Raw genomic sequence first — 16,288 nt, forward strand, 5'->3', positions numbered from 1 at the left:
TAGTTTGCACTGGTTGATTTAGATGCTGGATATATTTTGATGATCTTGCTCTAGAGTATGGTTCAATGCTTTTGTTCTTTTCATGTATGAAATCCAAAACTTTTTGATTCTTTAACAGTCTTTCAAGGAAATGGTTGCCATGTGCTTGGTGAAAGATCAAACTAAAAGGCCAACTGCTGAAAAATTGTTGAAGCACATTTTTTTCAAAAAAGTTAAGCCTCCAGAGCTTTCTGTAAAGAAACTGTTTGCCGACTTACCATCACTAGGGAGTCGAGTAAAAATGCTCCAGGTATCTCATAATAGGTCTGTTTTATGGTTTTTTCCTGCTTAGCATCGTTTAACTTTTCCTTGACGAAACTACTGCAGCTTAAAGATGCTGCACAACTAGCCTCGAAGAAAATGCCTTCATCCGAGCAAGAAGCAATATCACAGGTTTGAAGCAATTTATTTTTCCTGTGGAACTGTTTCAGGCAATTGTTGATTGATGGCATTTTGTTGTGTCATGTTGTTCTCAACATCCCAAAAAGGGGAGATCTGCTTCTATGCTGCTCTCTTTGTAAAGCTCTGTTGAAGCTTTTCTTTTGGTACTTTGCTGCCTTTTAAGCTAGACCATCTTCAGTTTCTTGTGTTTATACTACACTTGATTTTAGCCAAAAAGGCTGAGAAAGGCACTCTTCAGTGCCCTGCATATATTTGTTGTCTGAAGCTTAATTTCTGTTCTTTTGCTATATGTTCTTGGCTGAAATGTTTGCATACACATATTCTGCCTAAGCTTGGGGCGATCCTTGACATAATTAGCAAAGAAATTTTCCTTTTGGGGTGGTTTGCTTCTGTCTACTAGGAATTGCAGCTTATAATTTCTCTACCAGTGGCTCCTAAAATTGAATATAAACAGGATGGTTGACTCCTTTGATATTTGTTCTGTTCTAATATCTTGTATGCTCTTGTCAGAGTGAATACCAACGAGGTGTTAGTGCCTGGAACTTTGATCTGGAGGATTTGAAGTTTCAAGCTTCAATGGTATGTACGTGAAAATGCATCTATAAAGTGATAAAGATAATTTCAACTTGTTCTTTGTGTTTTTCCTGAACTCAAAAAAGGCCGACTTCACTTTCACTGTGGCAGGTGCAAGATGATGACGAAATACCTGAGATTAGGGAAGAGGATGAAAGTATAAAATTTTATATGAACTACAAGGTCCTAAGCAATGCTATTTTTATGCAGTTTTGAGATTATTATTTTTTATCTTGTAATAAAAAAAAACTTTTGAGCTATATTCTCAAGTTATTCATCTGCAATAAATAATAATACATCCTTGGATTTTAAAAAATCTAATTTTGGTCCTAGTATCTCCGGGCATGAGAATGTTTGTATATTTGCAGGAGAATTCAGTTTCTGCTCTAAATGCTGGAAAATCATCCTTAAAACAAGATATCATTTCCAGGTATATATGAAACTATTTCTTTTCAGCGACTGTAGAAAGTAGCCTTGTATCTATTCCATGTTACCCAGTTAGGCAGGGAAAAAGATTTATGAGTCAGCCTTAGTTCCTGAAATTTTTGTAGGGTTAATTAGAAATGAGGAAATCTGATCATGGTTTGAACGTCAAGTATAAATTAGCTTGAGTTTTTTAAGATTAACAAAGTGAACTACGAGTCAGTCACTTGTGATTTACAGATCAGAGAAGAAATACCAAGTTAATTTCTGATGTTTTTGTAGCATTAATTAGCAGTGAGGAAATCTGATCATGGTTTGAACGTCAAGTATTAATGAGCTCGAGTTCTTTAAGCTTAATAAAGTGAGAACCCATAAATGATGTGTGTTTTCTCTAAAAGTTTGTTCTAGGGGTTCATATCTTCTACTGTTGACAATAATCAATTTTCTCAAAGGTAGCATAAGTATGTCTGTCTCCAGGAGAAAATATAAAAAAGGTTTTGTCATCAACATCAAATATGATAGATTGGGTATCATATGAGAAACGCTACCATTATTTTATATATCATCATCAGTATTGTCATGTCAATAAATTTTTATTGATTTTTTTCTGTTTCCAGTGAGCAAGGAAGTGTTGGTGAAGTGACATTAGCTGAATGCCAGAGAAAGAAGGGAGAAGACTTGGAATGTATTAAACTGGATTCGGACCATCAGGAGGAAGGTGGACTGAAGAAGAATTCATCAAAAACAGAGCTGCCACCCCTTACCTCAGACAAAGACGCAGTGCAAGCCAAAAGTAAATGTCAAACAGCAAAAACTTGTCGAAGTCAGAGTGGACCACTTATGCCAGGTGTTGAGCTAAGTCATTCGGCATCAGAAAGATCTGCCAACTTCGAAAGGTCTTACTTATACTGTTTGTTTAATCGACTGTATCATGTGTTTCACCAACACCATTTTGAATCTGATGATTCTGGAGCAAAGAGTCGTTTCTATCAGTTCATGTAATCAGCTGTTATGCCGAAAGAAATTTATCAAAATTACCTTGTGCCTGAAGCTTTCCGAACCATAAGTTCGAAATTGGTCTTTTTACCATCTTTCTTGTCAGTTACCCATTTCTTTATCAGATTATTACTCCATTTAGTTTGAAGAAACAAAAAGAATACCAACAGATAAAGAATTCTCTCAGTCTATGTTTAGCGCTTTGGTAACTTCTTAATGAGGCTAACTTGAGACTAGGGATTAGTTCAATAGGATGTTGTCTGTTGTGTTTACTCATTGGTTTGTCAGTTTGTGCATAGCGAAGTATTATAAATTGTTAATTTTAGATGCTTTTTTTGCACTTCTGCTACATGTTATCTAAATGAGAACTTTGCCTCATGTAACTTGTGCTTCTGCAACAGAAGTAAGATTGAAAACCAACAAGCAGAAAAAGCTCATCAAGTACGAAGGGCACCCAGCTTTAGTGGACCTCTAATGCTTCCAAACCGAGCTTCAGCAAATAGTAAATCAGCCCCAATTAACTCATCTGGGGGTATTAATGCATTCCACACAAGTTTTTTTTTCCTAAAATTGTTTTATTGTGTACTGTAGGGATAGTCTTTGTCCAGTCACATGTCAACTGAAGCTGGACTTTGCTTTATGCTAATATTTATTATTTTCTCTCCAGGATTCAAAGATTCTTCAGATGACAAGTCCACGGCCAACTTGGTTCAAATAAAAGGGAGGTTTTCTGTGACATCAGAAAATGTAGATCTTGTAAAGGTATGTCATTTCTGTTAAAACAATATGTAATAGTTCCTCTGCAATTTTCTCATGTAAGCTGTGTAGTGTTGCCTTATATATTTTAACATAAGACAATCTACATCCTGTACTATCTTTGACATAAGATCCATGTGATCTCCAGGGGTCACAATTGAGGAAGACTGCTAGTGTTGGAGACTGGATAATGGAATCTAAGCTGATGGTTTGTGAATTGGTCCTTTCTTTAAAATCCACGGCTAAGTGATATGAGAAAATAAAAAACTTCCCTTCCCCATATCGGAACTCCATTTTTCTTAAACAAGTTAAAACAAAATAGAAGAAGAAAAATTAATGGATCTAATGGTAGGATATTGCTCATCAATTTTCAGCCTCCCAGTCGAATACCAAAAGAGCTTGGCCTTGATAATATTCCTGCCTCAGTTCTGATGCCTCACCTACAAAATCTTTTTCAACAGACTTCAATCCAACAGGTAACGTTTCAAGTTTATGGTAGGAATATAAGACTACTTCCTCAGTATGCCTTCCTTTCCTAATAAAAAAGCAGAAGAATAAGAAGTCCCTTGTCCATTTTTTTAATAGTCTCCTTATTTCTACTTATTGAACAGAGATCTCTTTTTATTTCTACTGTTTTCTATTACTAGGATCTAATTGTGAATCTGTTGAGTAGCTTGCAACCACCCGAGGCAGGAGATGGTGAGTAACCATCTAAAGATATGTCTAGTCTTATTGTGTAGAGAACACGTGTTCTAATGGTAATATGGTTTCTTCAATGCTCTGAATTTCTTGGTTTATCTCAGCTCCGCAACATGGAAAGTCATCTTCACAGTGTGTTGCAGAGAATAATGGAAGTGTAAGTACATATGTCAGCATTTTACAATATGCTTTTTCGGAAGAGTCTGTAGAAACTATATGCCCAAGCACTATCCAGTAGTTAGTTCTATAGCTAAAAACTTTGTTTTCTTGTATAATGAACTATGGCTGTCTTATCTCATGCTTTTAAACTGTACTCCTATGAATATACCCAAGGAGCATGCGCTCCTAAATTATTTGGATGAATTTCCTTGGTACTCGCGACGTATACTATTCAAGGCAACGAACTGCCTGATACTTGGTCAGGTGCAACCTGTACTATCTTTCCCGCCCCTTTCATTTTATTAGAGTTGTTTTACCCATTTTTTATCTTTACCCTTTAAAAATATTTCTTTTTCATCCTAAACCCATCTAGATGTTTGCAACCAGATATAGTGCTCTGATTTCCTTCAATGATATCTAAATTGCTGGTTAAACAAGGAAGATAAAACTTTGGATTATTGGATAATCTGTTTACCATTTTATTGATTATAAATTTGGCTCAACTTATTAAAAGTATGCTCGTCATATGTCAAGTTTCTTTTAGTGAAATTCATACCACTCACAAATGAACTTCATGTGTTAGACCGTCATTATTAGAAATGACAGAGAAGAGAAGACATTTTTATTAGTAATGACAATGCATTGCAGTACATAGTATAATGTATCATTTGACAGGTGGATGTTCCGTTATCCAAACTTATCCGGGCATTTCTTTCCCCCCTTAGTTGTGATACCTCTGTGACCTATTACTCTATAGATTCTATCAGTAGGTGTTTGATTTTATCTTTTACCTGATTTTTATTTAGCCTTCACTCCATAAGCAACTAGAAAAGTAACTGACTTATTAGGTAACTGCTGCTGACAACTTTGTATGAACTTTAATCTCAATGTCTTGAAGTATTCATTTCAAGTAATTTTGAAGTATTTCATTGTGTATAGCTCTATACTTATTACTTAGATACGACCTAAACATTCCAGTTATTAAACCGTCTGTTTTCGGCTTTTCGCATTCATTTTCGTCAAGATTTCAGAGTTTCACGTATTTTGCAGGTTGATGCAGCTGTTTCTGAGAGGGAGCGCATGCTGCTGGTCAAAATATCTGAGCTTCAAGCTAGGTGAGCTAGCTGTGGACTCAGATCAGCTTTGCTGTCATGCTTCTCTTTTATACAGACCTTTGCTTAAACTGATCTTACGTCAATTATGCAGGATGAGTAGCTTGACGGATGAATTAACTACTGAAAAGCTTAAATACATGCAGGTAGAATACCTAATTGGTTTTTTTAATGCATATAGGTCATCTAACTTTTCTAATGGATTGAAAAATTTGAAAGAAACTATAAGAGAGACGACAAACTAAATTTTATCAGGCTTAGGAGCAGCAACTGTTTTTTCTCTCCACAAATTTTTTTTTTTTTTAAAAAAAAAGTTGAAGGGAATATGAAGTAAAGTACAGAGATGCGTTCTCATTTCTTAACATGATTTTCTACTGCTGCCAGTTGCAACAGCGGCTAAATTCCATGTCAAGTCAGGGGGAAGATTGGGACAGGAGAGAATCTGAATCTTGATACTGAAAGATGTCCGTGAAGTATTAACAATGTGTATATTCAGGTTTCTGTTTGATGTTTACTACTGCCAGAGTTTTAAATTCTTTAATCCTAGTTGAAGCCCTACTCAGACACATTTGTTTGGTTGTGTAGATTATAAGTTATATAGCACGGAGCAGAGATCCCTATCCGTGTGGCTGGAAAAATTCATCGATGAAATAGAAGCTCAATGTGTAATAATCCAGCTCCAACTGATGAATAAACAAGATCATCAGTTTGTAGAGAATTTCTTCATTTATTTGGTGAGTGCGAGCTGAAAACAAGCCTTCTGTGCAGTCCATGTCTTCAGTCCCTGAAGTTAATTTTTATTTATGCTGGAAAATATGATAGTCCTTCCGATGCGCAGACGGTGTTCCTCGCTTTTGGTTGGCCTCCCCTAAGGTGAGGGCCGAGTTGCTGAGGGTTCTGGGGCGAAATCTACTTTGTTCTGGCCTAATTTATTTTTTTATCTTGTAATTTGAATCCACCATTAAGCTGTAATTTTGTTCATATGTATACCAGTCCTTTTAAAAATCGTTTGTGGGAGTATCCAAGCCCATATTTTTGACCTTGTATTTTGCTTAGTACTGCACTTTTAAGATTATATTGGGTAAAAATTATGTATCACACTTTTGTCTATTTCAACTGTAACTTTGTAAATACTACTAATGCTGACGCCTGTCTGTCTTCATAGATGGGAACACAAGTTTTACTTCGTTTGTATGTACCTCCCTCTTTTCTTTACAAGGATTCTTCTAAATCTATAATTTTTTGAAATAAACTTTTAAGGGTGATTTTGTCAGTTTTGTTATAAAAAAAACAGTTAACACCTTAAAATTCGTTTTTCAGCAGCCAAAGATTATGAGGTATTTTCCGATCCGCTATTTCAAATAGACAAACCAAAATCCCAAATGGTATTAGGTAATAGTAACACCCCCAACAGGATGAAATCTCTAGAATTTGACGCATTAAAAGTCAGAGATAACTCATCAATGGCTAACTCCAGCGAAAAAACGGAGGGGTGTTTGAGTACGTTAAACGGGTGTTTTAATAAGTTAATAGATATGGAGGAAGTAACGAATCAGTCAATGATTTCATCGCTATTGATTGTTATATTGAGTTGTTTCTATTCCATCAATATTGTTTCTGTCATGTTTGCTGGCAATCTTCAACTAGCTGCCTCGAATCTCGCTACTTCCTGGGCTGTAATCACTGGTTTCTCTTTCATATTTGGATTGAATGCTGCAGTCGAAACATTATGTAGACAATCCCGAACAACAACGTACACTTTGCTGCAGACATCATGTATCATATCATTCTTCTTTTCAACCGCCATTGCTCTTCTCTGGTGGTATTCAGATACAATTCTCATTCATTTATTTCATCAGGATCATGAAATTGCGAAAGAAGCAGGACTGTTTTTGAAGTTTCTTATACCTGGATTGTTTGGATATGGTCTTTTGCAAAATGTCATGAGATTTCTTAGGGCACACTCAATTTTAGACCCTATACTTTTGTTTTCAATGGCATCTTTAGTTATACATATTGCTATTATTGCCTATGCTTTGGTTCATTGGACAGGTCTTGGCAGTTTTAAAGGAGCATCATTAGCAACATCTATTTCCATTTGGATTCAACTCATCATCTTTGGTCTATTCATGTTTTTCTCCAAACATATCAAATGGGATTACGCTTTCTCATTCGACCCATTTCATTTTCATCATATCCTTACTAACTTGAAATTGGCTATGCCCTCTGCTGCCATGGTCTGGTGAGTAACGTACGTAGTGCTCGGTCATATTACTATTCTTTCCTTCTGTATGTTGTGTACTACTCTTCATTTTGTTCTATGGTAAGGTTTGCATACACTCTACCCTCTCCCCTGACTCTACTTGTGGGATTACATTGGGTATGTTGTTGTTGGTAATGATGTACATGTATATACGCAGTTTGGAGTACTGCACTTTTGAGATTCTTGTGTTATTGGCTGGTTTGATGCCAAACCCGGAAACATCGATTTCCATAATTGCAATGAGGTAAAAGCTTCTTTGCTTTAGACCATAAATCACATCTTCACATTCATCAAGGCTGACAATTTTTTTGGTTGCGACTTTTCAGTGTAAATACCCAAGCCATTGCCCACGTGTTATTTTCCGGTCTGAGTGTAGGTGTAAGGTAATCTACCATGCACGAATATGAGTTTGACTTTTATACACTGTCCGGGAGGAATAAATACTTACATAGTTATATTCTTAAGATATATCTCTATGACAAGTTACCAAAAAGATAGCAGGCTTAACATGCATATATAATGTACTAGGAGTAACAATTACTCCCCCTGTTTTGATTTGTTCATTTTACTTTCCCTTTTAGTATGTTTCAAAAAAATCTCTCTTTCCTAATTTGCTAAGTCTTTAATTTAAACATCACATATGACTTGTTTAAAACCATAAGATTAAAGACTACTTTGATACATTATACATATCTTTCGCTTAAGACCAGTACAAGATTCAAAAGTCTTATTTACTTTCTTAAACTCCGTATAGTCGATCAAAGTAAGACAAACAAATTGAAACGGAGGGAGTGTTACATTATAAATCATGTATGTAAGCATTACATTATATATATGCAACACCAGAGTTGCAAAGGAGTTAACAGCTGGAAATCCTGAGGGAGCTAAACATGTTGTGGCTGTTGCTTTCAAGCAAACTATTCTTTTAGTATATGTACTTTGTTTGGCTCTATTGAATCATCATATTGCCTGGGCTGGCCTCTTTAGTGATAGCGCGGAGATAATTAACAAATTTGCCTCCATGGTACCTCTTCTTTTAATATCCTTTGTACTCGAATTCACTCAAGGAAATTTATCAGGTCAGATTTTTACTATATAATATCCGGAGATATATATGTATTAGTTTTGACATTCAAAATTAGCTTAATAACCGGGCCCTTCGATTGATCAGGGGTGGTTAGAGGATGTGGGTGGGAGCGTTATGCTATGTGCATCGACTTGGCAGCATTCTATTTCATCGGCATCCCAATAGCAGTCCTCCTTGTTTTCAAGTTCAGCCTACGTGCTCAGGTAATTCAAGTACAGTCATATGCTTTATTTGTGTCATCGTGTAGACAAATTCAAGATTTAAACTTGATGAAAGTTTTTGTTATTGAAAAAAATATGATGCAGGGTTTATGGATTGGCTTGATATGTGGTCTAGCTTGCCAAACTTCTGGCTTATCACTACTGATATTATTGACTAGACCATGGAAAAAATTAGAGGGCTCAACAAATAGCAATAGAGAAAGTGAATTTTCAGCTTAATCTGTTCTTTGGCTTTTTGTATAGCTTTGATATTGTTTAATCACTTATTTGGTACGTCAAGTATATGAGAGAAAACAATACATGTATTAGCTTTGATATTGTTTAACCACTCATTTGGTGGTATCATTTGGATCACAACACTAATTAGTACTATCTCATTTTGCTTGATGACATCAAAATCTTGAATTTCCTTAAAAGCATATTAGCTGTTCTAGTATGTGTTTGTTTTTGGAGATAATAATAAGTACTCATTTATAACTATAGACTATGTTTGATCATTCATTACTAAGTTTGTATAGTTGGAAATCATAGAAAAAATTAATCTTTTTTTATCTGTCTTTGCAATCTTTTTTTCAATAATTGAGAGACATTAATGTTACTATTAACTTCATAAAATGACTCATTTAACATTGCTATATAACGGAGCAGAGCATTGTATGTGTAAATAAGAATATTTTTTGGGCCTAATGCACCCATACGGGAGCTAGCTATGTGAGCTGGCCCATTAGTTAATTTAACCCTACGTCCTAATATTATCTATATAAACACCATTATAGGTGTTGGAAGACACACTCTAGATCTCCCAGTGAGCGGCTAGGGTTAGAGAGTTTCTCTGCATATATACCTAATTGAGGATATTTAGGTTGTGAACTAGGGCATCCATTCTCCATGTGAGGATTCCTAGATTGGTAATTGAGTCATGGTTGCCGCAGACGATTCGCTTCTGAAAAGAGAAAATTTGTAAGTCTCCAAACAAATGATTTATTACGCTATGCTTTATATTCAATGATACTACATAAACTTGGGATGATAGGGATACTGAAGAATGTAGATAAAGTGTATGTACAACTTGACGGTGATTGTGCATCCTCCAACATGTTGTACACACTTTATTTGCATTTTTCAGTATTTCTATTAAGGCTGGGCATCGGATCGGGTTGTACCGGTACCGTTCCGATTACTGTTGCGGTCCAGTAGTAATCGAGACGTAATGGAATACATTGAATCGGTACTCGGAACGAGATGGTATCATTATTTGGTACTGGTGTACCGGTACCGGTTCATCCCGGTTCATTTCGATTCCGATCTGATCTGGTCCGGTCCGTGAAATTGGATTGGTTTTTTTAATTTTTGTCATTACATAAAAACTTTAAAATTTAAAATATAAACCTAAAAACTTTAAAATTTATAAATTTAACAAATTACAAACTTAAGTTATTTAAATTACAAGTTATAAGTTATAAGTTATAACATATAACTTATAAACTTCAAAAGATTCAAATCTTGAAAACTTATAACATAAACTGAAAAACTTTAAATTTTTTTTCTTCTTATTTTCGTAATTCAAAATAACTCAATTTTTTTTAATTTTGAAATAGTTATATGTGTCGTTCCGTTTATCCCATCTCGTTCCATTTCGGTCCGTTCCGGTTCTATACCGGTATATAGTGGGATGGGACGGAACTGAGTTTCCATTGCAATAATTCCAGTCCGATTCATCCCAATACTGGTCAACAACCCGATCAAACCATCCCGGTCCAATCTTGTACCGATTCATTCTGGTCTGGTGGTCCAATTCCGGTTCGGTGCCCAGTCATAATCTCTATCGTCTCAAGTTTCTGTAGTATCATTGATGTAATATCTGATGTAAATGACTACTACAACTAAAAATAAATTATATGATGCATCTTAATTATGTACAACAAACGATCATGTAGATTTGCTTAATCGATGTAACTATTACTGCTCAGTAGAGACTGCTTCTTTCCTTGCATGATTGGTGCTTGTGTATGTTCACATCCCTGCGGATATTTTAAATGTTGCGTGTCTATTTCTAGTAAATTAACTCTTAATCTTTTCAATAGATTACCTTAGCTCAAACGTCTTAAACTTATATGCTCCTATAATGTCTTCAGCGAGAAGTTGAGTGCATCACTGATCAAGAAGTTCCCATTGTTAGAAGAACTTCACCTTTGTTACATCCCAATACCCAAAGAAGCCATTGAAACAATAAACCATTCTTGTCATTAGTTAAAGTCATTTAAGTTAGACAACTTAAACGACTTTGAAGAACGACAAGAACGGCCTATAGTTTCAATGGCTTCTTTGGTGATTGAGATGCAGCAAAGGTGCAGTTCCTCCAACAATGGGAACTTCTTCACTGCTGCACTCAACTCATCGCCGAAGACATATAGAATCATCAAGAAGTTTAAGCTGAGGTGATCTGTTGAAAAGATTCAGAGTTAATTACTAGAAATAAATATGCAACATTTAAAATATAATGCTCATAGGTATGAAAATCCCCTATCTATTTGAATCATATGTGAAACTAAACTTGAAAGTCATATCTAGAATAATATGAATTTAGTTTGAAATACATATCATTTCATGGTTAAAAGTCATAAGGGTTTGAATGACCATAAAAATCATGTTAAATCATTACAATAAGGTTTTTAAACCAAGGTGAAACAATGAAAATGTATAATAATAAAGAAAGATCATAATTTTATAAAACCCTAACTTTAATTCTATCAATCTTGTGAAATTATTGAGAATCAAAATACTTTAAGCATAAGAGTGAATGGATACCCTCATTGAAGCCTTACATACTAGAGAGATTGAGATATGCACGAAGAACTTGCTTGAAAGACTTGAAACCCTAGCTTCTGCCTTGCTTACAGTACTTTTTGAGTTTGAGGGAGTTAAGAGTGTAGGAACTGAGTCTTGAGCATGAAAATCCCTTCATGGATATGCGTAATGTTGTGGCTTAGACTTAGGAATAGTGGAAAAAGACAAAACAAACCCAGTTAAAAACTGTTGGAAACCTCCTACGAGGCCATGTATAGTCTGCGGTTTGATCTACGGGTCCTAGATCCTATACGTTGAAGCCGAACTGAAATTTTGAGTATATGAAGTTTATTCTACGTTCCCAAATTACGGCTCGTAATTGGGTCTATAATCTGTAATAAGATCAATAGAAATTAGGCCCAAAAACATATTTCAAGACTTCATTTTATGAGTCCAAATTACGGCTCATAGATGGTTTTACGACCCATAACTGGGTTCGTAAGAATCAAACAAAAAATTAACTATCAAAAGTTTATTCGACGAGTTCAAAGTGTTGGCCGTACTTCAATTTATGACCCGTAAATGAGGTTCGTAGTTATCAGACTCTAAAAACTCACCTGTGGTAAAAAAAGATCACAATTTCATAAAATCCTATCTTTAATTCTATCAATCTTGTTAAATTCTTAAAGATAAACATTTTAGGCATGAGAGTGAAGGAATACTCTAATTGAAACCTTACATACATGAGAGATTGAGATTTGAATGAAGAACTTACTTGAAAGACTTGAAACCCTAGCTTTTGTCTTTCTTATGGTAGTTTATGAGTTTGAGGAATTAAGAGGGTATGAACTGAGTCTTGAGCGTGGAAATCCCTTTTAGGATATGCGAAATATCGTAGCTTAGACTTACGAATAATGGGAAAAGACAAAAGAAACCCCAATTAAAAAACTATCAAAAACCTTTCGCGAGGCCATCTATGGTCTGTGGTTTGATCTACAGGCCATAGATCCCATCTGTGGAAGTTAGACTGAAATTTTGAGTTTTCGAAGTTCTTACGCCCAAATTACGGCCCGTAATTGAGTTTACAACCCATAATCATATCCATGTAAATCAGGCCCAAAAACATGTTTCAAGACTTCATTTTACGGGTCCAAATTACGGCTCATAGATGCTTTTATGACTCGTAACTGGGTTAGTAAGAATCAGACAAAACATGACCTTCAAAAGTTTATTCTACAAGTTCACAATGTGGGTCGTACTTCAATTTATGACTCGTAAATGAGGCTCATAGATGTTAGCCTCTGAAAACTCTGTTGTGGTGAAGAAAGATCATAATTTCATAAAAATCCTATCTTTACTTCTATCAATCTTATGAAATTCTTGAGAATAAAAATACCTTAGGCATGAGAGTGAAATAATATTCTCATTGAAACCTTACATACATGAGAGATAGAGATTTGAATGAAAAACTTCCTTGAAAGACTTGAAATCCTAGTTTTTGCCTTCCTTACAGTAGTTTCTAAGTTTGAGGAGTTAAGAGTGTAGGAACTGAGTCTTCAACATGAAAATACCTTTTAGGATATGCGTAATGTCGTGGCTTAGACTTAGGAATAATGGGAAAAGACAAAAGAAATCCTAATTAAAAAATTATAAAAAAACTTCCACGAGGCAATCTACAGTCTGTGGTTTGATCTACGGGCCGTAGATCCCATCCGTGGAAGTCATACTGAAATTTTGGGTTTTTGAAGTTGATACTCCCAAATTACGGCCCGTAATTGGGTTTATGACACGTAATCAGATCCGTGTAAATTAGGCCCAAAAACATGTTTTAAGACTTCACTTTATGGACCCAAATTATGGCCCATAGATGCTTTTACGACCAGTAACTAGGTTTGAAAGAATCATAAAAAAAGACTTTTAGAAGTTTATTCTACGAGTTCACAGTGTGGGTCGTACTTCAATTTACGACCCATAAATTAGGTTTGTAGTTATCAGAAAACTCTGTTGTGATAGTCTCTAGTAAAATGGTCATTACTTCTTACTCTGAACTCCAAGTGATGCAAAATTGGTGGAGTTGGAAAGAAGATTCATAGAACTTTAGTTTGATTAGTCATGAGTCATACAATTTATTATTTAATGAGATATATGTCCATTTGAAGTTTATCCTTGCATGAACTAATTTGACAAATTTAACCGGTAGGAAGGTTTTGAACTCGACTTAGTACTAGAGGTCTCTTATGACCCTACACTCGATCAAGTTTTACTAAATAAGCCCGAGTTGCTCGCAAACTCAACCTAGGTCATAAAAAGGAGAAAAAGAGGCTTAAAACTTGAATAAATTTATTTATACAGAATAAAATTACAAGATACATATATGAATGTTTTTTCCATATCTTATATGGTTGTTGAAGGAAAGTTATTGGCAGACTTAGAGAAGACGGAGATTTTGAAACAAACAACAGATTGGAAGAATGCGTTTGTGCTCCATGTTATGGAGGACACTCCTACATACACATATGCATAATTATATTATTAGAAATTGAAATGTTTATGTTTGAGCTATATATGCATGCTGATGGTTTTTATATTGTAAAGGCTTAAGTCATCTGCGGCCTCTTAAAGTTGTCCGCATAATTCATTTAGACACCTCAACTATACCTAGTACCTATTGAGCATCTCTACTAGACAAGATTTGAACCGTTTAAGTATTTTTTTTGGTCACTTTTCATAAATTGCGTGGTATGTGTTAATAACCTCTCCACGTGTATTTGACGTGAATGAAATCGCCTTAACTGTGAAGTTCAATGGAGTGGGGTGAATAGTTTTTGAAATTAGTGAGGGGAATATTCATTTGTTGTTCACTTGGATAAGAAGCATTGTGACCGTAGGTTGTGGATGTTGAGAGATATTCCTTCCCCTCATGCTATTTGTGCTTATTATTACTTGAATCAAGATCCTGATCAACATGTAGAGCACTGGTATAAGAAAAAAACATTTCTCAAGGCTTATAACCATTTCATCCGACCTATTCCCAATATGAGAATGTGGCCTGAAACTACAAATCCATCAATAGAGCCTCCAAAACTAAGAAAAATGAAGGCAGACCTGGCAAGAAGAGAAGAAAGAGTAAGGATGAGACAAAAAAATATGGTAAACTTTCCAAAAATGGAGTAAAGATGACATGTTTCATATGCAAGAAAACTGATCATAACAAAGTTGTGTGCGCAAAAGTAAGTAATAATTCATATTCACATTTGTAATTGCTTAAAGTTTATACATATTATAGTCATATATTTTATTTTGTGGTGATAGTATGTGAGTGGGAGCACTTCTCAGCATAATAGTAAGAGAAAGTCAAGTCAACAAAGTTATTCTCAAACAGGATTAAGATTTGATTTACATATTCATTTGCATTTAATTTTAATTTTACAATTTATTCATATCTCCTTATTTCTGTTCAATAGGTTAGAACACAATTAAGTCAACAAAATTTTGTTTGTGGTGACACCACTATTGTGCCAAGAACTACTTAAACAGGAGTAAGATTAAATTTAAAAATTCATTTGCATTTAATGTTTGTTCTACAAGTTATTCATATATCCTTATTTATGCTATATAGTCTAGAATGGGACTCTACTTCCAAAACCACATATGCAACCATATTTGCAATTACACAATCAAGTCAACCAAGCTCTATTTGTGGTGACATAACATCTGTGTGAAGACCTCTTAAAAAATGGTGCAAGTTGGGATTAGAAGAGGATTGAGAAGAAAAAAAAGCTAATGCAAGAGGGACCCCAATTGTTACTGAAAAAGATAATTCTTCTAGTCAATTGCCATCTTTATTAGGCAGTTCTGCCTCATTTGATGCTGCTACTAGAGGAAACAAAAGGCCTACAACTGGTTTTGGTGTTTACTCTGATCATACAACTGGAGCTCAAGTATTTAATGTATGTTCACTTAATATCTTTACTCTGTTTTGGTGTATATTCTGATAGTCATATTATGATCTTACCTTATCTTACACTTTCTTTCTTCTATTACAACCTTGTACATCAAGTGAGAAGATTCTACATGGGACAACAAAGTTGAAAAGTGCTTCACCAACCAATATAGATATTGATTTTAAACCCCGTGGCCTAAAATGGAAGGGAAAACATGCAGTCAACACTTCACAGTTGCAACAAATGAAAGCAAACAAGAAAAACAAAGGGTCTTGTGGAACCTCCAAGAAATAGTTCAATTGGAAAGTTGTTATGATTTTGGCCTATGTTGAAAAGGTCTTCAACAATCTACTCCTTAGTTTATTTTGAACACTCATTTAATGTATTTTTAATCATGCCTTTGTGTTAGCAAGACTATGCATTTTTTAGGACGTGTCTTTGTGTTAGCAAGACAATGATTTTTGAACAACAACTAGACTACCTCTCAATGCATTTGTGTTATGTATTTTTCAATCATGCATTTGTGTTATTAGCTCAATTTTGGAACAACAACTAGACTACCTCCCAATGCATTTGTGTAAGACTACTCGATCGTAGAACTAATTGATCTGAAAAATTGCTATGTTTTTTCAGAACACAGGGCAAGTTACAAAAGAGAGACACGTTACAAAAGAGACTGATCAATTCATATTCAAACTTCCAATTTGATACAAATTATGAACTTAACATAGGCCTAACTATTACAAAACAGACCAATTAAGTACAACACTAATTGGTCTAGATTAGACTCTTAACTACTACAAAACTAAACAATTAAGTACTAAAAT

The 16,288-nt window shown here is 34.9% G+C and overlaps 2 protein-coding genes and 1 long non-coding RNA gene across 6 annotated transcripts in view; all 3 read left to right on the forward strand.

Moving 5' to 3' along the window:
* The window catches only part of LOC125842141 (serine/threonine-protein kinase BLUS1-like), a 287,074-nt gene extending 281,143 nt beyond the window's left edge, over positions 1–5,931 (forward strand). For all 4 annotated transcript variants that reach the window (XM_049521369.1, XM_049521368.1, XM_049521367.1 and 1 more), the window contains 16 exons: positions 119–289; positions 367–432; positions 952–1,020; positions 1,126–1,197; positions 1,383–1,444; positions 2,055–2,333; positions 2,835–2,965; positions 3,101–3,195; positions 3,338–3,397; positions 3,564–3,665; positions 3,837–3,888; positions 3,993–4,045; positions 5,098–5,162; positions 5,254–5,305; positions 5,544–5,655; positions 5,745–5,931. In XM_049521369.1, coding sequence (XP_049377326.1) covers positions 119–289; positions 367–432; positions 952–1,020; positions 1,126–1,197; positions 1,383–1,444; positions 2,055–2,333; positions 2,835–2,965; positions 3,101–3,195; positions 3,338–3,397; positions 3,564–3,665; positions 3,837–3,888; positions 3,993–4,045; positions 5,098–5,162; positions 5,254–5,305; positions 5,544–5,612 — 1,398 coding nt within the window. In that variant the 3' untranslated portion in view covers positions 5,613–5,655; positions 5,745–5,931. The remainder of the gene's footprint in view (positions 1–118; positions 290–366; positions 433–951; positions 1,021–1,125; positions 1,198–1,382; positions 1,445–2,054; positions 2,334–2,834; positions 2,966–3,100; positions 3,196–3,337; positions 3,398–3,563; positions 3,666–3,836; positions 3,889–3,992; positions 4,046–5,097; positions 5,163–5,253; positions 5,306–5,543; positions 5,656–5,744) is intronic.
* A 691-nt stretch (positions 5,932–6,622) lies between these two features.
* Positions 6,623–8,957, forward strand: LOC125841768 (protein DETOXIFICATION 18-like). The gene is made up of 6 exons (XM_049520937.1): positions 6,623–7,401; positions 7,580–7,666; positions 7,749–7,805; positions 8,263–8,501; positions 8,594–8,712; positions 8,815–8,957. Exons 1-6 carry the CDS (start codon positions 6,623–6,625, stop codon positions 8,947–8,949), a joined length of 1,416 nt encoding a protein of 471 aa, XP_049376894.1. The 3' UTR covers positions 8,950–8,957.
* Positions 8,958–9,561: 604 nt separating this feature from the next.
* On the forward strand, positions 9,562–15,962 carry LOC125842187 (uncharacterized). Its single transcript, XR_007443878.1, has 3 exons — positions 9,562–9,690; positions 15,137–15,467; positions 15,578–15,962. It is a non-coding gene; the product is annotated as an uncharacterized LOC125842187 (long non-coding RNA).
* Positions 15,963–16,288: the final 326 nt, after the last annotated feature.

The sequence above is a fragment of the Solanum stenotomum genome, chromosome 10 (assembly GCF_019186545.1).
Source record: "Solanum stenotomum isolate F172 chromosome 10, ASM1918654v1, whole genome shotgun sequence".
Classification (NCBI taxonomy): Eukaryota; Viridiplantae; Streptophyta; class Magnoliopsida; order Solanales; family Solanaceae; genus Solanum; species Solanum stenotomum.

What these genes read in the sequence shown, in the direction of transcription:
- LOC125841768 (XM_049520937.1), top strand. Translation starts at nt 6,623, where the DNA reads ATGGCTAACTCCAGCGAAAAAACGGAGGGGTGTTTGAGTACGTTAAAC. An exon ending in GGTCTGAGTGTAGGTGTAAG is followed by an intron (nt 7,806 to 8,262) that starts GTAATCTACCAT and finishes ATATATATGCAA; the next exon opens with CACCAGAGTTGCAAAGGAGT. An exon ending in CACTCAAGGAAATTTATCAG is followed by an intron (nt 8,502 to 8,593) that starts GTCAGATTTTTA and finishes TCGATTGATCAG; the next exon opens with GGGTGGTTAGAGGATGTGGG.